Genomic DNA, 20,785 nt, shown 5'->3' on the forward strand with positions numbered 1-20,785 from the left:
CTCCCAAGACAGAACACTGCATTTTACTGTTGGCTCACTGTCAAAAATTCCCAAAAGACGACAATGGAAACACTGGCGTTTTATAAGGCATCGTAAAATCAGTGGTATGTGGCTACTGTTTTGTGTGTTATTGAGTCATCAGGTGTCACATGTTAGAGGAGTATCTTTTTACACTATTTACTGTAAGTACTTATTCCTGGCTTAGGACGAGACCCAGGGTCCTTAACTCTGTTTATGCATTTGTGTGAGTGTGTGTACAGTTAATGCCTGTTCGGCATCTGTGCACAGGAGGGTTGTAATATTGGCTGGATGTGTGTCTAATGGATCTGTCTAATGGAAAGAGGATGTGAGCCTAATCTGACACATCAATCTGCTAAACAGTTGCATTATAAGTTTGTAAAAAGGGAAGGGGAACATGGACAGTGTATAAAAATATAAAGCACTTCTGTGCCTGATCCCTGAGCAGAGCACATTAGCACACTGAGGGGACGTAACCTGAAGAGAATGAGTAAATTAGTGTATTCCTGAAAATTGGATATCTGCGGGAATTTAATTGGATGAAAGATGGTGGAGAAAATAATCAGACACTGAAACTGCACTACATTAAAACGCTAGTCACATGGTGGACTACATTATAACACAGACGCACTAAGGCCAAATAGGGCAAAAGCCAAGGAATGTGTCTGTCTGCTGCCTCCTTGCTCCATCACCATCACCATCTTTCTTGTGTAAGAAGAAAGAAACAGGACACATCTGTCTCTACTGTATGTGCTTCATGTTTTATTGTTTTTTTCCTCTTCTTCTGTTCATCTTAGATTTACATAGAAACAGCTGAGAAGGACCAGACCCTGTCCTTTACCCTCTCTCCCCTCTCTCTCTCTCTCTCTCTCTCTCTCTCTCTCTCTCTCTCTCTCTCACACACACACACACAAACACTCAACTGTTGCACAAAAAAGGAACCAGGCAGAAGGTGAATCGACTCCGCTCTCATTTAAATGAAACAATAAAGGAAGGGGGATAGAGTTGCAGGACGGATGGAAATCTGTTAAAGGAGGAGAGCGGGGCAGGTAGAGGGTGCGGAGGAGAGAAAGTTCTCCATCTGGCAGGTCAAGGTTTGGGTTTCTCCTCGTACACTCTTTACTTCACCTTCTCACCTGGTTCTTATCAACTCTGCTGACAGCAAACGCTCCAGTGCCACTGTGACTCCGCTGCACTTTTACTGCTCTGAGGCCGGCTGTGGAGTTTCATGCCTATAAAGCTCAGTTTAATTGAAACTCACTCCACAGGCTGATAAATGGCAGATTGGTTTGATTGGAAGTGGGTGCACTCTTTCTCTCTCCCCTCACACATGCACAGAGGGAGAGCTTTTGATAAGAAAAGTGTGCTGGGATAAATATGCAAAAGAAAAAAACCTGGGTCTGGCTTGTTGCCTCTTAAAAACTTATTCTAGTGCAGGATAATATTTTCAGCAGGAGCGAAGCAGGTTGCCTTGGAGGAGGTTTGGGGGGGGGGATCGTCTGGTGTTGAGTGAAACAGGGAGCGAGCCAAATAAACTGCCCAAACCTGCACATGCAGCTCAAGAGATTTCTGCTATAAGCCGACATAATAATTACTGACATAATTACAAGTGATTATTCTCAAGGGCAGGAAACGCGCCATTTTTTTTTTGAACGGCATGGTTGGACGAACCGGCCAATAAAGAAATACAAGGTGGGTTAATTTATGAACCATTCATCTCTGTGCGTAAAGCGCCAAAGCCTTCTTGTGCGCGCCTGTGTACATTAGATCGTTAGTCGATTGGAGAAGGTGAAATCTCACTTCAGTATTATTTATTGTTTCAGGCCCGAAGCCCCCAAATTCGCCACGGAAAAGTTGGCTGTGCCTTAGAAGGAGCGGTGACGCGCGGGCCCCTTTTGCGCGCTCAGATGTGGTTTGGTCCTTGTAATATGTGTGTGTGAGTGTGTGTGTGCGCGTGTGTGTTTCTGTGTGTGTGTGTAGGGGGTAAGGTTTTGTGCAGAGGGCGGGGGCGCGGCTGAGCAGTCTTGGAGCCCAGGCTGTGCGCGGACCTGGTGGTTCAAGGATGTCAGGAGGCAGTTTTTGGAGAGAGCGCAGCAGAGCGCACTGATCCAGTGTCAGACCGCCGCTGGTGGACTTTAACCCGGGGACAAAGCTCCATCACCTCACCTGCACGGAGGAACCCTCTCCCGCTCTCAGTGTCCCTCTCTCCCTCACACTTCCCTCTCATTCCGGGGGTGAATTGTGCGCAGTTGTTCTTCGTGGATGGAGCGCGCACGGGACTGTGGCTCCTCCGCTGGGATGTTAGTTCTCGGGGTGCTGCTGGTGCTCCGGCCCGCGCTGGACGGAGTCTGGGGGTTCAACCTTCACGCAGAGCATCCCACGGTTTACAGGGGACCCGGTGGAAGTTATTTCGGTTACTCAGTGGACTTCTACCAAGACTCCGCCGACAGCAACACGTGAGTGGATGAGGTCTTATTGGGGCTCTGAAATAATTCTGCACTTGTGTTATAACCTTTAGGATGCTTGACTATAGCGCAGTTTGATTTAGATTAAAATAAATGAAGCTTCATCAAGTTTGCAGCTGGTATATCAGCCTGGAGCAGGACAGAAGAAGGATGGATTATCAGGTTACTGCTCCACACACAATGAGCCAGAGAGGAAACTGAGATTTATAAATGGTGCACACATGTTTGCATATATTTTATACACTCTCCTGCATGAGTTGCCTCTGTTTAACCTTAGTTTTTTCATTCCCCCCCCCCACCAGGATCAGTGTGTTGGTGGGGGCCCCTAAGGCGAACACCTCCCAGCCTGGCATCGTGGAGGCTGGAGCTGTCTACTACTGCCCCTGGCCTGGACTGCCTGACAGCTGCAGGCAGATACCGTTTGACAGTTCCAGTGAGTTCCCTGCAAAACTTTAAAGATTTGTTGCCGCAAAACATGGAAAAGAATATCTGATCTGTGACAGGGAGGCGCAGGCCCCAACACTATCATTGTGTTTCTCAAATGAGAAGTTCAGGGAATACATTCAATTAAATTTAATAAGTTTTTATTTCCCAGAGGTGGCCCCACATGTTACTATTTGGAACTGGTGGAGTTTCGTAACCTGTGTGTCTGATACGTGTATGTGTCATGGTGTGTGTGTGTGTGTGTGTGTGTGTGTGTGTGTAAATGACTTGGCACATGTACTGTTGCATGAAAAAGAGAGATAAGACATATGGGCCTCATCAACTTGGTCCAACAGAAAAAAGGTGGCTGGCGGGAGTTTGCTTGTGCAGGTCTACATCATATGGTTTACAATATATTATCATCAAGGCCCACTGTCCAATCAGACTTTGTTTGTGCACCTTAATGTCCCTGATAGTCACTGTTCCATCTGTGTGTGTGTGTGTGTGCGTGTGCGTGTGTGTGTGCGCGCGCAAGAGGTAGTGAGAGGGAGAGAGAGAGGTAGAGAGAGAACAAGTGAAAAAAAAAAAGGTGGGGGGGGGGGGGGGTAAACTGTATGCACATGGGAATTTAGTCCCCTTCGGAAGAAAGGGGATTGGGTGAGGTCTGCTTTTTATTAGATCTTGAAAATGTGCCCCCCCCCCTCCACCCTCACCTCCCGCAGCCCCTTGTTCTCCATCAGTCTATCCCTCTCTAGCCATCTCTCTCTTTTTCTAACGATAGAATCATGTTTGTGAGGATCTCAGAAATAGAGTTAGAGGCAGACTTTACCTTTGTATTGCAGAGACTTGGTGGCAGCTGCTCTGTTGTCTGAGGAGAAAAGGCCATAACGTGAATATTCGATTTTTTTCGAGGTTAACAGCATCTGAATGCATGAGGAGAAAGCTTCAGCAGCTTTTGATACTGATACGAGGATATCAGCAGAGGACTGTTTGTGCTCTAAACACATATTTTTATGACCACGATCGGATGCTGCTTGTCAGCAGCTCGCCGATCAGCTGATGATTCAATGAGCCACTGGTACCTGAATGAAACAGCTGATAAGCCGGTCAGCTGCCGTCAGTGTTCTGAGCTGAAAGCCAGGCTCCATGAAGACGAGGGTAAAGCTCTGAAGCGAGGACAGTTGTGTTGGTTCGCCCTGAAGTTAATTACAAGTTATTTTTAACAAAGAGTCGTAGTGTGAGGTGCTTTACGGGGGGGAAATTTGAGGCTTTTAGGAAAGAAGAATAAACATAGAGGAGTAAATGTATGTGCAGTTATAGTGCACGTGTTTATCTGTTCTCTGGAATGGGGGGGAAGGCACAAGGTTATTGATGACAGTGGATATTTCTAGAGTTACAGCAGACTTTTTATTACAGGTACAATCAGACCGACACACACACACACACACACACACACACACACACACACACACACACACACACACACACACACTCATGCACAGTGAAGTGTTAGCCCTGGTGGTGAACATCTGGTCTGTACTGTACTGGTTAATATCTGTCTGTCGGTTTCACGTGTGCCTGATTATGTGTGTGTACCTGTGTGTGTGTGTGTGTGTGTGTGTGTGTGAGTGCACGGCTTCAGTGATGTTAGGCAGATGTTTTCCGTCATGCCAGTGCAGTGTTGGGGGTAGGGTCCAGGATGGGGGCTGACGTGGTGATAGTGTGACAGATTAGTGATAAATTGCATGTCTATCACTAGAGTGGAGAAACCTGGGAGCGTGTGTGTGTGTGTGTGTGTGTGTGTGTGTGTGTGTGTGTGTGTGTGTGTGTGTGTGTGTGTGTGTGTGTGTGTGTGTGTGTGTGTGTGTGTGTGTGTATGTGTGTATGTGTGTGTGCGCGCGCGCGCGCGTGTTCTACTCGTATAAATGTATCTAGTCTTAATCTATAAGATATATACATGACTCATTCGATTTTAGAGCCAAAAAAGCACTATTAATAATCCCTAATTGTACAGAAAAAAATGTTGATCTAGCACACGTCCTGTTTTCCAAGCGTGGTCACAATCACACGGCTCCATACGTCCACACATGGAAGCCACACGTTGAAGTTAATGCTCTGTTAATGGCCTCAACACATCTAATCTGGGGTTTGCTGTGTTTTAGAGGATTCTACACAAATTTTACCCATGCTTAGATTATAAAAAGTTCTTTGTATCTTTTAATCTCTAGCCTCATCTTTGCGATAATGATAGAGTGATGGATTTCATTTGAGAGTTTTCAATAGATATTTGTATGAAACTATGGATTCTACAAATAGAAATGTATCTAAACTCATCTAAATCATAAAGTCATCTAATAACATTAAAGAAAGAAAAGGACTAACTGGCACTCAGGAGAGTTAATACGTCCACCAAGGCTCAACAGTCCCCTTAAAATCAGTCAAACTGCACCAAATTTCACACACTCGTACTTATCAGTCCTCGAAATATCATCAAAATCCATGTATAATTCCCTTTGAAAACTGTGAAAATGTTGAAAAAACTATCTCACGATGTAAAAAGAAAAATCTTGAATCCAGATCTGCATCAACATGCGACAGGTTTCATCCCTGAGCCAAACGGTCTTCGTGGAAATCAGTTCAGTTGTTTTCCGTGAAATCTTGCTTACAAACAAATAAATGGACATACACACCAACCAACAAACGAACAGACTGGAGAAAACACAACTTCCTTGGCAGAGGTAATAGAGTAAGGCTAAATACGTTTAACAGAAAAGGAAAGGTGTTTAATAAGGAGGGTCTGCATGGCCCTAAAGACCCACAGCTGGTCTTTAATAACACTGGAAAATATCTACAATAGACCAAAGACACACATGCACGCTCACAAACACTCACACACACACACACACTCACTCTACTCTCACCAAATCTGACACTTTATTGGGGATTCAAGAGAGAAATGCACACAATGTGTGTGTGTGCGTGTGTGTCTTAAGTGTTGCTACGGTTTATGAGAAAGACTTTGACTGAAAACCCATCAGTATCCTGACAAATGGTTGTTTCTGGGGGGCAAATGGTGTTTTGATGTTTGTTACAGTCGTGTTAAAGATGTTTCTGTTTGTTCTTGCGTCAGGGACAAATGTTTTCCATCCACACAGTCTCAGTTAAAGGATCCACATTACCATGGTTAATATCAGCTGCTTTCTGGCAACACTCTGAAAAGTCTCTTTTATACTCAATTTTGTTATGTCTTTGCTACTTCCCCCCTCTCTGTCTCTTTCTCTGTCTGTCTCTGTCTGTCTCTGTTACTGTCTCTCTCTTTTTCTGTCTTTTTCTCTGTCTCTTCCTCTGTAACTGTCTCTGTCTCTTTTTCTGGTACTGTCTCTATCTTCTTCTCTGCCTCTGTCTGTTTTTTCTGTCTCTGTTACTGTCTCTGTCTCCTTTTCTCTCTTTCTCTGCCTCTGTCCCCTTCTCTCTTTCTCTGTCTTCTTCTACCTCTGTCTGTCTCTCTGTCTTTGTCTCTGTCCCTCTGTCCAGATAACAGAATGATGAAGGTGAATGGCACCAGGGAGCCTGTGGAATTCAAGTCACACCAGTGGTTTGGAGCGTCTGTCAGGACACACAAAGGAAAAGTGGTGGTGAGTGGTGATAGTTTAAAAACTTTTTACCTCTGCCAAGGAGCATATGTTTTTGTCAGCATTTGTTTTTGATTGTTTGCAGGAGTACGCAAAAATAACCCAACTGATGTCTATGATATTTCATGGAGGGATGGTGCGAATAAATAATTGATCTGAACAAAATGTGTCCAATTTGTTGCAGATAAAAAACAGATAAAACCCTGGATCTAGTGAATTTAAATGTGGTTTCATAAGGGGACTGTGGGGCCTTGGTGGAGCTCTGCCCTCCACTGCGTGCCATTCTAGCTTCATTCGCCATTGATGTGAATTTGTCCTAAAGAGTATTATTTGTTGTCTAGGCCTGTGCTCCGCTCTACCACTGGCGCACAGTGAAGCTGAGTGGGGAGAAGGAACCTGTGGGGACTTGCTATGTGGCCGTGCAGAACTTCAGCGCCTACGCAGAGTACTCTCCGTGCAGGACCAGTGAGTCACTGTGCAGCCCCGTCTCCAACTGCCTACACCTTTCTTTTACTGCTTTCCATCACCCCTTCCTCTCTCTCTCTCTCTCTCTCTCTCTCTCTCTCTCTCTGAAGTCATTATGAACACAAATTAACTGTAGCTTTAATTATTTTTAAAGATATGGCCTTAACAGACCATTTCCTACGATACAGTATCATCCACCAGTGTAGTATGTCATAATAGGACATAAAGCCTTAGCACACTACATTGATTTTTATGTCAGTCTATAAAAAGTAATGTGCCTCAAGTTTAATGTGTCAGTTCACCCTAAAATTTCTGGTAGTATTCAGTTATAAATAGTTTGGGATTTATTGTCCTGATTTTAAAAATGTCTGTCACTCAGATTTCGGCCTCCGGCGCCGAAACATTTGACGTGAGAAGTTTTTTGGTTTTGTGTTTTTGTTGTGGCATTGAGCACTGCTACATGTCTCTCCTGACAGTAGCCACATTATTCAGGATAAACTGACTCTTTGAAATGTGAACAGAGTATGTTTTTCGCTGGCCTCCACAATGTATTACTCTGTTTGATGTTTTTAAAGTTACAGCTACTGTAATTTATCTTTCTGACAGATTATCTCTTTCTCCCTGCATCCTCTGCTTTCTGTCATTCATTCTATAAATGGAACGAGCGGGATTCCCCTGCCTTTCCCCCGCCATCATGCTTTTATCTCCATCGGGTGGCACTTCCTAAACAGCAGATCAAAACGCTGCCCTTATCGTCAACTCCATCATCGGCTTTGCATGAAAATCCCTCGCCGATCACACTCGCATACACACACGTTCGCTCTCACGATCCCTGTAGTGGCTGGTTAACGTCTGCATTTTTATGTTTCTGTCTCTGATGACGAATCATGGTTAATCACGTTGAAACACTATTGTTCTCAAGGGGGGAATTATGTCTTTATCATGTGTCTGAGCCTGAATTTTCTGTCTCCAGCAGCTTTTTTTGCTTCATCTTAAACCTAATCTACGACCACTCAGACTACTGCTATAACTCACGCTCTGTTTATACACGCGCGTGTGTAGTTACGCATCATTAAACTTCACCTCAGGGTGCCTCTGAATTGAAGAACAATTCATTAGGTACATACGTTTTTTTGTTCATGCACAGTTAGATAGAGTTACTCAAACAGAAGCACAGACTGTCATAAGTTTTTCTTCATTTCTCTATGTTAAAGCATATGTCTGAGCCGTTGGATCAGCGCTTTACTCAATAAAACTGGTGCCATTATAATTAGGATGCTGGTTCTAGTGATTTGTTTCACTTTGTTTGTGGTTTTCAGGCGATCCAGACCCAGAGGGGCAGGGGTTCTGCCAGGCTGGCTTCAGTGTGGATTTCACCAAGGTAAAGAGTGCGGCAACAATCATACATGATCACCCCCCACACACACACACACACACACACACACACACACACACACACACACACACACACACACACACACACACACACACACACACACACACACACACACCCCAGGTCTTGTCCTGTCTCAGGAGTGCATGCAGAGAGGTCTCTTGAAAAACACAAGACTCCCTCCGGAGATTTATGGACACGGGGAAGATGAGAGCCCGTTTGTCCCTGGAGGAGCCCTCCACTCCTGATGTGACCCACCGCCTCTGAACACAATAGACAAAACACACATGCTTATGCATTCTTTCGGTGTATAGTCAATGTGAACCCTGACCTATGTTTCATGGTCCAGCCCTATACCCTCTATACAGGAAGCTGTCATTCTCAGCAGGATGTCAACAGGCATGACAGCAGGATTCATATGTGCTCTCTCCTACACACACACACACACACACACACACACACACACACACACACACACACACACACACACACACACACACACACACACACACACACACACACACACATGCACAGCTACACATATTATATACCCCCCTCTGCAAATGTCTATCACATGACTAACCCCAAGTAATTGTATTTATTCCAGGAAGGAAAGCTGGTGGTGGGAGGACCTGGAAGCTTTTACTGGCAAGGTAACTGCCCCAGCAGAGTGTGAACCTGTGTTTAGTCTCTTGCTTCAGTGATATCATAGATGGGACGGTGTTCAAATGAGAGAAGAGAATGCAGATGAGTTTAACAGTCTGGACAGCCCACATACACACACACACACACACACACACACACACACACACACACACACGCACACGGAAATCTGTGCCAGGTTTGAAGTTTCATTACAGTCTTACAAGGTGGAAAGAAATGTGTCTCTTTCTCTTTTTCTGTTAGTCCCCCCCTTCCTCGCTCTTCCATGCTTCTCTCTGTAACAGTGTAACAGGAAGTGAGTGTTTGGGCTCTGTAATGAGCTGATCAGGGGGTAATGGAGTGTGGAGGAACTGCCCCTTTGCCCCGTGATAAAGCACAGAGGGCCCTGGTAAAAAAAAAAAAAAACTCCAAGGAGCGAAGATGAAGCAGAGAACTACAGAGAAACGGTTTTTTTGGGGTGGGGTGGCGGGGGCAGCGGGAGCGATAGAGGATCGTTAAGGAGATGATAGAAACATGTTGCAGTGGGGCGAGAAAGAGAAAGATGAGAAGAGACGAGGGAGTGTGTCGGGGAGCAGGAGAGGGAGAAAGATGGATCCTCTGCTTGATAAAAGCAGCGCTGGGGTCAGCTAGTCTAAGCAGAGGGATGAAGTGTCTTAATAGTTGTAGACACAGCCAGAGTGTGTCAGAGTTCAGCTGCTGAAGGGTAACGCTACTCCCCCAACTCCAGGTGTGAGCAAGAGTGTATTCCCTCCTCTCCTCTCGTCTTTCTTTACCGTAACTCAGTCCTGTAGCGGTTTGTAAGGAACGGGGAGACAGTTATTGATCAGTTGCACTCCCCCACTCTCCGTAACCCCACTTCTATCACTCCACAGCACTTCATTTCTTCCCCATGGAAAAGATTAAGACAGTGTTTTTGTTTACACGGCGGTCCAAAAAGAAATATGAGAAAGACATAGGGGGAAATTGGCTCATTGGCGATTCTTTCAAGAGTCCTATTTTATGACGGAGCTTTATTGTTTTGTCATCCGAGTCGCTGCGCTGCATATGGCTGAATAATGAACGTTCCAGCTTACAAGACCGCACTCGACAGGCATCGCAGACGGCCTAATGGACTGCTCCCTCGCTCTGTGCCCTCAGCGTGGCAAGGCTGGCTGCCTCCAGTTAAAACACTTCCTCTCAATGTTTATAAGAGCACTCAGCCTGAATTTTTTTTTATGGCCTCTAATATACCACGATTATCTTCAGCCTTCAGCCTGAGCTATCATTAAAAAAGCTATTTTATATACACTCTTGTTATCTCTGGGTGTAAAGGAGACTTCAAATTAGCATCAGTGACTTATGCCTCTATGTTAACAGTTTGTAACACGGTGTCTCATTCATCAGATTGGAGTTTTATAATGAGCTGAGATGTTATGCCGGGAGAGGAGCTCATGGCTCAGTGTGAGTGTGGGAGAGGAGCTGGAGGGAGGGTTGAGAGGGCACATTTTCCCAACGTCAGTGCACACACACACACACACATTAAGGAGGATTTATGGAAGGTTGAGGTCGGCCATAGATAAAAAATCATTTGTTTGTTTGACCTCCTGTTCAACAGTAAAGGAAGAGTGTTGTTTGTGTGCGGGCACCTATAAATTCAGAGTCTTCTCCGAGGACAGGCATTTTCAGGAGTTTTTTTTTAGGAACATATTTTCCCAGCTTTCCCTCCGCCAATGTTTTACTTTTCCTCGGGTGGGACTGCGATGTGTAGTTAGCTGTGTGCATCTTTCATGTGGAGTTGAACGGTCCAGCTCCAGCAGGTTTCTATAGCGGAGGGCAGCAGTGCTCCCATCATGGGGTCCAAGCTGAAACCACTGTCCATGAGACAGATGTGGCTCTCTCGCCCTGGGTGTTTATTTATCTCTATCTTTCTCTGTGTGTGTGTGTGTGTGCAGGTCAAGTGATGACAGCAGGGATAGCTGAGATACTGAACGGTTACTCTTTGAAGGCAATCCTGAGAAAGGTTCCAGGAGAGAAATACACTCGAGCGGCTGAGGACACACATGATGACAGCTACCTCGGTAACATGCATTAACATGCACACACACACACATGAACTCATGCATCTTAAAATTAGACTAGGAAACATGACATAACACAGAGTTAATTTCACCCGTATGCTGTCATGTGCAACAGATCTCTCTCTCTCTCTCTCTCTCTCTCTAGGTTACTCTGTGGCGGTGGGGGAGTTTACGGGAGACTCTGAACAAGGTGAGAAAGCCGACAATTCATTACAACTAACCACATGCAGCACCAAAGGAATCCCTCGCCAACGACATGCAGCCACCCTGCCGTCTGAAACCCTGCATGCGTGTAGTCTCTGCGTCCCACAGCTGGATGCTGGGGAGCACTGTGGACGGTGTGATGGGCTGAGCGATAGGGAGCGGACAGCTGGCTGACAGTGTCTGGGACTGAACTCAGGAGCAGTAATGAGAACTGTCTCTGCACGTCTAGGTCGTGACCCTGAGGGGACTGGACTTCAGGAACCACTGATAAAGGGATTTCCTGTCCTCCATCCGACTGATTAGAAGGATTAGTGGCAGACTCACCAGACGTCGTCAGGTCTAGAGAAGATCCAGAGCGACTTCTAGAGTTGAAATATTAGGTGGAAAGAGACAGAAGAACCTGACAGTATGAATTCATTAAAGAAAAAGTGCCTTTGAATTCATCTTTTTCTTGTATGTACTATTCATATTCAGAAAACCTGATATTTGTAGAACATTTACAGATGAGTTTGTTTTCCTTGCTCTCCTCACATACATCCGGTTTTGGCTTTATTCATATCATCAGCTTCAGGTGCTGCTGAAGTTATTTCCCATGCCATCAGTTTGTCAGCACTATAAAGAAACACACAAGGAAATGCAACAAAACGCACAGCTCTTTTATTACAGAAGATACAAACGGTCAAGCCACATCATTTTAAAGCAATCTTTATGGCTTCTTCTTCAAACACTGTGTCAACACACACTTATTTCGGAGACCCCCTCTCCCCTCGCACCACTTCACCTTCCCATTCACAATTTCCTGTCTATCGGAGCCTCTTTGTTAATCACCATTTAGTGGGATCTTTACGGGACAACATTACGTTTACATACCCCCATACCAACCCCGCTAGGTCCCCTGAACCCCCTCCGGCACAACACATGTCAGGGAGTCTTAAAGTGAGCCTTAAGAGGTTACACATGCCTGTTGATGTGATGTGTTGTGTTGTGGTACGAAACTTGTTGTGGTCGTGTTCCCCGACCAATCTTCAGACTGGGGAACTGGTTGTAACTGGGAGCTGGTAGTGAAGATGGAGCTGGGAATTGCTGGTTTTAAAGGCTCGTGGTTGGGCCTGTTGGCTGGAGCTGGAGGGCAGGAAGGGGGGACTCTGTCTTCTCTCTCTGGGTGGGACCCTCAGATCGTCCCCATAACTCTTCAGCACCGCACTCATCAATCAATACACAAGTAGAGTTGAGAGCTCCCAGTGTGTTCTCAGTCACACTCAGATGTTCTGACGGGGAATGGGGGGTGGGCTTCGTAGGGGGTTTAAGGGTTTAGGCCTTTGTCAAACCTCTGTCGAGCCTGTTCTTCCTCTGTAAGTCCTTCTCACACATGTGCACACGCTAATTTAAATATATCTGTCTTTGTTTTCATGTTTTCCAGAGCTGATAGCTGGAGTCCCGAGAGGAGCACAGAACTTTGGATATGTGAGTAGCTGCAGGCGGGCGGATTTGACAAAAGGCAGAAAAAGACATTTCAGCAGCAACGGCATTGCTATGAGTTTAAACAAAACAAATGCACACATGGCTTTACAGTGCACAAATGGCCAGTGAGTGTTTTGATTAGTAGGAAAATTACGTAAATCATGTGTGGTGGCCTTCACAGGCACCAGATCTCAGAGTTAGTTCAACACCTATGGGAGTGGCACAGACTCGAGGAATAAATAGCAAGTGAAGCTTGTTCTGCAGGATAGGAATGGCTGTGCATCTTATTATGGTATGTTATGTTGGTATGTGTAAATGTCTGCATAATGTGGGACATACAATAATAAGTGCAGGAGATATTAGAGACTGTGTGTAGGCTTGAAGGGCAGATAGACTGAGTGTCTACTGGGAGACTAAGAGAAGTCAATCTTTCACGGGATGACAGCTGCTCAGTACTCTACAGTATGGAACACAAACATGAATCAACATGGATTTAACAAATACTGTATGTGCCTCTATGCATATACTGCAGTGTGTCTATAGTTGTCTTATGGGAATTTGTCCCCGGGGCTGGCTGTGTCAGTCCTCCCTAATGACACACAGCTTCCGCTTCATGTGGAGGGGGGGTGACCCCACCTAACCCCACTAACCCTTCTCCACACACACATGACCCCTAACACTAACCTGCAGTGCAACCGCAGGCCTCACCGCACTGCACACACGCACACACTACATCAGAGTGTGTTTTATGTCTGGTCTGGCTGTAGCTGGTGCACGACTGCTCCTTCCTGTACATGCAGTGCCCTGTGAATGTCATGGAGATCGGGGCCTGTAGCGCACCGTCAGAGTCGTGTTAGAAGGGATGCAGGTATAGGCCACATTAGAGGCAGTGGGGAAGCTGTCAGCCCTCATCAGGTTTCTTCTGGGACCAATCTGACAACTCAGAGTGCAGGAAAGTTGACGTCCAAGCTGGTGATTCAGTATTTGTGTTTACACATCATCATCTGTCTGTGTTCGTAAGTCTATCCCTGTTTAGTGTGTCTCTGAGACATCTGTGATTGGGTCAAAGCGTATCCCTCTGCATGTGTGTGTGCGTTTGAGCATGTGAGTGTGTACGTGCAGCCCCCCGGCTGTCTCCATGTGGTTGTTATTTTAGGTCTTATGAAGGAATTCTCAGCCCCCCCCCCCCCCCGTCTTTCCCCACGACCCGGGTTAGGATGGGGGGAAGGAGAGAAAGATGAGGGAAAAATGGTAAAGGCGCAAAGAGGATGGTGGTGGGGGAGGGTGGGGAAAAGAGAGGGATTTCAGTTGAATAAAAGCTTCTTTTTTTTTTTTATGCGGTTTCTGACTTTCTTTTTTTTCTGCATTCTTCATGAGCCTGTTTGTCAGACCGCTTGGCCATGTTTACCCCTGGTGTGATTTAAATACAAAGCCTTGTGCTTGTGCCACACTGTGTTTAACAGCTTATTTGCTGGTTTTAGGTGGTAATGATCAACTCCACCAATCTGACCTTCATCCAGAACTTCACAGGCGAACAGGTAGGAGCAGTTACACCCAACTCATCACTGTCACAGTCCGTCACATTGCAGGGCCTCATATCAATTAGTACACGATGGGCACTCACTGATTGGATTTTCATTTAACAGCATTTGATTCATGATTAAAAGTACAAATTTCTTCTCTGTCTCTCAGATGGCCTCGTATTTTGGCTACTCGGTGGCTGTCACCGACCTGAATGGAGATGGGTGAGTAGAAAACCAACTTGTCACTCCAGACGCATGCACTTGCTTTTTCTTTCCCCTGAAGGGTCGAAACTACTCTTCGTGTCCCCTAGGATGGACGACGTGCTGGTCGGGGCGCCCCTCTACATGGAGAGAGAGATGGAGAGCAAACCCAGGGAGGTGGGCAGGGTTTACTTGTACCTGCAGATGGCACCGCTCACATTCTCCAATCCCGTCGCCCTCACCGGCACGCACACCTTCGGACGCTTTGGCTCGGCTATAGCACCGCTGGGAGACATCAACCAAGATGGGTACAATGGTATGTTGAGGACCTGATTAAATTCATTGAAGAAATAAAAAAAAAAGCGAGGTGAGAGAGACAGATAAAGAAAGAGGAAGTGTATCGCTCTGCCTTGTGCTTGTCCGTGCACATGGGGGGGGGGGGTGTTTTCAGGTAAACACGATGGCGGACAAATCTATCTGTGTTTTGTCTCTGGGTAGAGGAAATCCTGTCAGATGCAGGGGCTCGAGAAAACCTTCAAGCTTTTCAGCCAATCAGGGGGTGTGGGGAAGAAAAGTTGTCTGAGTGAACTTGTTTCCTCCTGTGATGGTCAGGGTTAAGGCCATGTGTGTTTAAGCGTGTGTGTGTGTGTGTGTTGGGGTTATTTTTAACTCACCAGATGTGCCCTGAGATAAAATCATCTGGGAGTTTTTGTCCGGCTGCCCAGAGTTCATTCCTCTTCAATGTGTTTGTTTTATTCTCATATTGATTGGACAAAGACACGCATGCACACACGCACGCACACTTGTGCATACACAGAACAAACCATGCAGCCCGCAGCCCGAATGCCCTGTGTTGAATGAACCCACAAAAATGAATGAATGGATGCACATCTGGCCCTAGCATGCATCCCACTGATTTATGTGTTATGTATTTATGGACAGCATGTGTTAATGTGTGTCCCAATCCTTTTAAAACCTTTAACCATCGGGTCAATAACCACTGGATCCATACTTAAGCTTTCTCTGGCCCGAAACATAAACCACATGAGGCTGTGGGTCAGGATGTGACAGTGTCTGAGGGGTGTTGACGTGGCCTTAGAGGGGAAGGAGCACCTCTGCCAGCTGCAGTGACGTGCACAGAGAGAACTTGTCCATATCTGTGCATGATTTTGTGAATGTGCATTACATACATCGAGTCACCACGGAAACATCTTGATCAGGGTTTTCAGCAGCTTCTTTTTGCTAATGTCAAACTCATGTCTTCAAGTGTACCTGTCCCATCGTGTGTGTCAGTGTAATCACTGACAGATCCCTTTACTTCCTGTAACTACATGGATCCTCTTCATCCTCCAATCGCAGTGACCTCATCACTCGATGTCCGAGATCTCCTCGTAAAAAGCAGAACCGTACCAATTTCCTCTCATCATCATGGTGACGTCGAGTGGAAGCTGTTGAAAACCTCTCATTTTAGCTAATCTATTCTGGAATGTGGCTTTGTTTTTTATTTTTATGAACCGACACACTGTCAGCATCACTGACCCCGTTTTCCCTGCGAGTAACAGCCTCCTAGTTGGTCCCAGTTTTCATAGTGGGTGTTCCACAGGCTATTTTCCTGTGGATGTCTGCATTGTGTGGGATGTTGTTGAGCAATGCCTGTTAGTGACTTTCACATTATTTGAGGACTTTTTTTTTTTTTTCTCTTAGTTAGTTGTTTTTTTTTACTCTGCTATTCAGTTTTGTATACATACCCACGCATAGACATACAGACACATGCACTCACAGGCTCTTACACTTGCATACACACATGGTTGCATTTACCCTTTCTACCCCACAATCTGCTTCATGTGGAACGAGTTGTTTAGGCTGAGAGAGAGAGGGGGTCCGGAGACAAACAGGATGTCTAGAGGTGTTTGGACAGTTACAGTCTGCATGGACATTGAGAGGTTAAAGGCTAAATACTCAAAACTGGTTGTATAGTGAATCTGTGACCTTTTTATACCAGGACAGGCCCTTACGGGTATTATACAGGGGCCACATGCTGGTTGGCCTATAGCTTAGCAAAGAAACTGGAAGTCTTGGTAAGCTGTGAGCCGGGTTCTGTTCAAGACACCTTTTAAAGGTCACTAGTTCATATTTCTAGTATCCTGTAGCATATTTCTCAGAGAAGAAAGTTTGGCTCAATCAACCCTATAACATCAAAATATAAAAACATAATTTTTACACTTACTCAGCGTAATGATGTAATTTCTTTAGGGAGATTTTACCTTTGTACAGAGCAAGGAGGTTTCAATAGTTTTCTTTTTTGTTAGTCTTTGACTAAGCTAAGTTGACTAGCTGCTACTTGTAGCTTCATACTTACAGAATAGATACAAGAACGGTATTCCTCTCACAAGACTTTCTTTTTTGCCATACTTTAGTTAATTATATCTGTCTGGGCATGATTAGCTTCGCTTAATAATAACAACTTGAATCAGGGGGAAACATATACTGAGCCCCTCAAGTCCCAAAAGATGAGGATTTTTATCTTGTGTGCAAAAGGTTATTATCTTGTGGCCACAAGATATTTACTTTAAGAAGATGTTAATCACTCAAATGCCCACAGCCACCAGATGTGTACCATAGCATGGAGTAATCAAGTTTTATTTTCACCTGGGAATGTCAAACAAACGAATGTTCTTGTTGCTCATAGAGACACAGGATTGTGGGCTCAAGATAAAAAAATATCTTCATCGGGACTTCAGGGGGTTCCATAGAAACAGCTTCAGCAAAAAATGAAAGAAAGAAATTCTGCCTCCTATTCTTTAATTAACCCTGTGCCCATTAGCTAAAGTTAAATCATACAGAGCCCCTAACGGGACATGGCGGGAATTATGCCTGAATATGCTTCTCTAAAATGAGGGTTGTAATCGAACCAGAAGGAGACTTTCTGCGTGGCACTTTGTAGACAGTCCCTGCCCACACGTCTAACTGCCTGCTGTGCAGATATCTGGTGCGCACATGCAATACTTTCTGGCACGCACAAAAAATGTTGTCCATCGTACTAGAAAAATTATTGCGTGCGCACCACAAACCTTCTCGTGCGCACCAGATATTTTCTTGAGTGCAGCACCCTTTTTTTGCCCATGTTCCTTAAGGGCTCCGAACAATCAAATGTTGCCCATACAGACCAAAAACACACACAATGACCTAAACTTTGCCCAGATGTCAAAAGAAGAGTCAAGATAAAAATATTAGTAGCATCAATGATATTGAGAAACGTTGTTAAGAGGCCATGGTCTCCACAGCCGGTAAAGGAAGGTCAAGCTTTTTCCTGCTACCTGCATGTTTTCCTTCGCTTCTGTCTCAAAGGGGCCTTAACCCTGCTGATGTCTAAAACATGCATGCGTGTCATCCCATAGACGTGGCGGTGGGCTGTCCATTCGGAGGCGAGGACCGTGGAGGCAGAGTATTGATCTTCAACGGTAACAGGGACGTATCCACACAAGGCTTGGTGCTGAGCCAAGAGCTAAGAGCAGCCTGGACCCCAAGTGGCAGCTTGTCGGGATTTGGATTCACTGTGAGAGGAGGCCAAGACCTGGACAACAATCAGTATCCTGGTAAATACTCACACTCAGCGTCTTCTCCACTCCACTCCCTGCGTTGTAATCAAAATTCCTTTTTACATTCCTTCGCTTCTCCACTTTCCTTCCACCTCCTCTCATTACAACCTCCCTTCTCCTTCATTCTTGACCTCCAAATTTCATCGTTCCCTCAATGCAAGCACTACTCCACTACCATCCCCGTGTTCTCCCGTATTGCTTTCCTCCTCTGCTCTGGTAAAGTCATCAGTCAGAGGAAGGGGGTATAGGGATGAGTGCCAGTGAACTGCATTCTTTGGGGATTTTCAAAACTCAAGAAGGAGAGAAAACATAGGATGGAGAGAAAGAAAAGTATGATAATACATTACCCACACGTTCAGTCTGCCAGACACTCAAGCCGCAGCCAATAGTGTGCACAATCAAAGCATTATTCAATCAAATTACATGCACTACTTTATGTGCTACCTACAGTACTTACTTTGCCAGACTCTTCCACCTTCTGACTGCATGAAACGTATTGGAAAACGCACTCCGATACGTAAGAGACCTGAGAAGGAGAGGATTTTATGTGAGTGGGAAGTTGTTTGTATACACAGGTTTTCAGTCAAGAAGAAAGGGGGCATTTGAAGCAAAGCAGGTCTGTAAAACCAATGTTTTACTACCTTATTTTCCCCCTAATTTAGAGCCATTCTGTTCTCAACATTACTTTGGCTTTGTGCTTCCACAGATTAGGCTGAAAAGGAGAATTTGTTTGGTTTTACCTTTTTCCCCTTTTTTTTGCCTCCACTCATTCAACCCCCTTTCCTTTTCATTTTGCTATAATAACAGATTATCTTCATTCCACAAACAGGATATCAAGGGAAATACACACACGTGGAACACACGCAGGTTCACATGTGCGGCTTGTGATCAGTTTCACTGGCGGACGCAGAGTGTGTGTTGAGCATGTGCCAGGCTGCAGGTCAAAGCTAGACCCACTGCAGAGATCCTGAATTTAAAAACATTATAGTAAATACACATCAGGGGTTTGCAGGTTGAAACTCAGGCTGGTCGTGTCCCTTTGGGAGGAGGAAGTGAGGTAGAAACTCACGGGTGGTTGAGCTCTCAGCCAACACACACACACACACACACCATGTAAACACACACACACACACTCACAAATGTGTGTGTGTGTGTGCTTGTGTCGTCTGTCATTAGAGAGCTGGCTGGCGGAAGTGAGACACGTACACACATGGTGTGTCGTTAGCGGGGTAGTAAAGTCACACTGTTCAAAGGAGCCAGCGATGTTTGATCAGCATTATGAGAGGACTGCACAGGCGTCTGGGAGGCCGGCTCGAGCTGCAATATGCTCCCATCTATGCTCAATGTCATTAGTCCACTGCAGGAGCATTAGGAGAGAGAAAGGTGATGATTAGACTCTGCTTTTAGCTTTAATTAGTTTCCCCCAGAGATTATGTCACGTATTTGTTCTTTTTATAACTTGCACTTTGAAAGCTAGGCATTACCGAACCCACACTCAGAATTAAATTCAATTAACCTAAATGAAGCAGGCATCTTTGGAGGCACAACTGTTTCTTACTGATGCAGGGGAGGCCACAAAGCGGGCTGGAGTTAAGGTTAGGGTATCTGCGTGGTGGTAGGGGATCAGATTGCCTCAGGGTGCATTTTGGGTTCAACCAAGGGGTCAAAGGTCAAAAACTAACAATGTTTTACCTGTCAATCACAGCAGCCTGCTGAGAGAGTCACAGGCACAGAGAGGTGTCAGGGTCAGGGATTTGGATGTGTGTGGGGGTGGGAGGTCATTTGGTCGGTAAGTAGGTGTAAAATGTGTTACTGGGCTCCGTAAAAGTATTTCCAGCTCATTCTCATAAAAAGTAAGAAAAAGGAGAACAGTTTCTTGTTCCCTCATCATTAGTTATACACACCAAGTGTGCCTTTAAACAAAACCGTCCTTATTAAGCAATCCAAAGTAAATCCTCCACTAATTTGAACGGCCTATTCCCCTCGTCTGCAGTGTGAAAACTATCCTTTTCGTTTCTAGAATGTAATCTGAGTGATTGAAATGTATGTATAATAGCTGACAGGTTATTGAATATCCTTCTAATAATCCCAGACATGCATTCAAAAATTTTGAAAAAGCTCCTTTCCTCTTCTTATAAGCACCTCTTTTTCCTCTGAGTGCCATTGACCTTTGGCATTTCATCAGCAAGACCTTTCGCCTGAAGCCAAACAGGCAGTCAGGGCAGGCAGCCAGTGACAGCTTGACAGTCTGTCTAAACTCTGGATGGAGGTTGTGTTTTCACAGGCCGGGACAGACACCACCAGCTAAAGCAGCTTAGTTACCGACACTATACCTGCGCCCAGAGCTGCCATCAGTGAGTAGAGTGTGCACAAGCCGGTTTGTCGGCCCGTTTGTGTGAGGGGATCGGTTCGTTGTGCCTCTGTGCACGCACGCACGCACGCAGCCTCAAATCAACAGTGGCAGTCAAGCTTTCCTGTGTGTAAGGAAAGGGGAATGACAAGGAAAGGAAAGTGGGCTGTTATTTGATTTAGCCCTTAGTGCAGCCATGAGCACGCGCACACACACACACACACACACACACACACACACACACACACACACACACACACACACACACACGTTTAACCCCAAAGGTGCCCTATCACCAAATCAGTCTCGTGTCATGCAGTAGTTTTGAGAG

General features: G+C 45.4%; 1 protein-coding gene across 1 annotated transcript in view; it reads left to right on the forward strand.

Annotated features, from left to right (window-relative positions):
• The first annotated feature begins 2,023 nt into the window (after positions 1–2,023).
• The window catches only part of itga8 (integrin, alpha 8), a 38,470-nt gene continuing 19,708 nt past the window's right edge, over positions 2,024–20,785 (forward strand). The window contains 13 exon segments of the mRNA XM_034612336.1: positions 2,024–2,474; positions 2,786–2,916; positions 6,441–6,541; positions 6,880–7,003; positions 8,323–8,384; positions 9,004–9,049; positions 10,991–11,116; positions 11,262–11,306; positions 12,741–12,784; positions 14,263–14,319; positions 14,474–14,526; positions 14,616–14,821; positions 17,904–18,101. Of these exon segments, the coding sequence (XP_034468227.1) occupies positions 2,281–2,474; positions 2,786–2,916; positions 6,441–6,541; positions 6,880–7,003; positions 8,323–8,384; positions 9,004–9,049; positions 10,991–11,116; positions 11,262–11,306; positions 12,741–12,784; positions 14,263–14,319; positions 14,474–14,526; positions 14,616–14,821; positions 17,904–18,101 (1,387 nt within the window). The 5' untranslated portion in view covers positions 2,024–2,280.

This window comes from Hippoglossus hippoglossus, chromosome 16 (genome assembly GCF_009819705.1).
Source record: "Hippoglossus hippoglossus isolate fHipHip1 chromosome 16, fHipHip1.pri, whole genome shotgun sequence".
Classification (NCBI taxonomy): domain Eukaryota; kingdom Metazoa; phylum Chordata; class Actinopteri; order Pleuronectiformes; family Pleuronectidae; genus Hippoglossus; species Hippoglossus hippoglossus.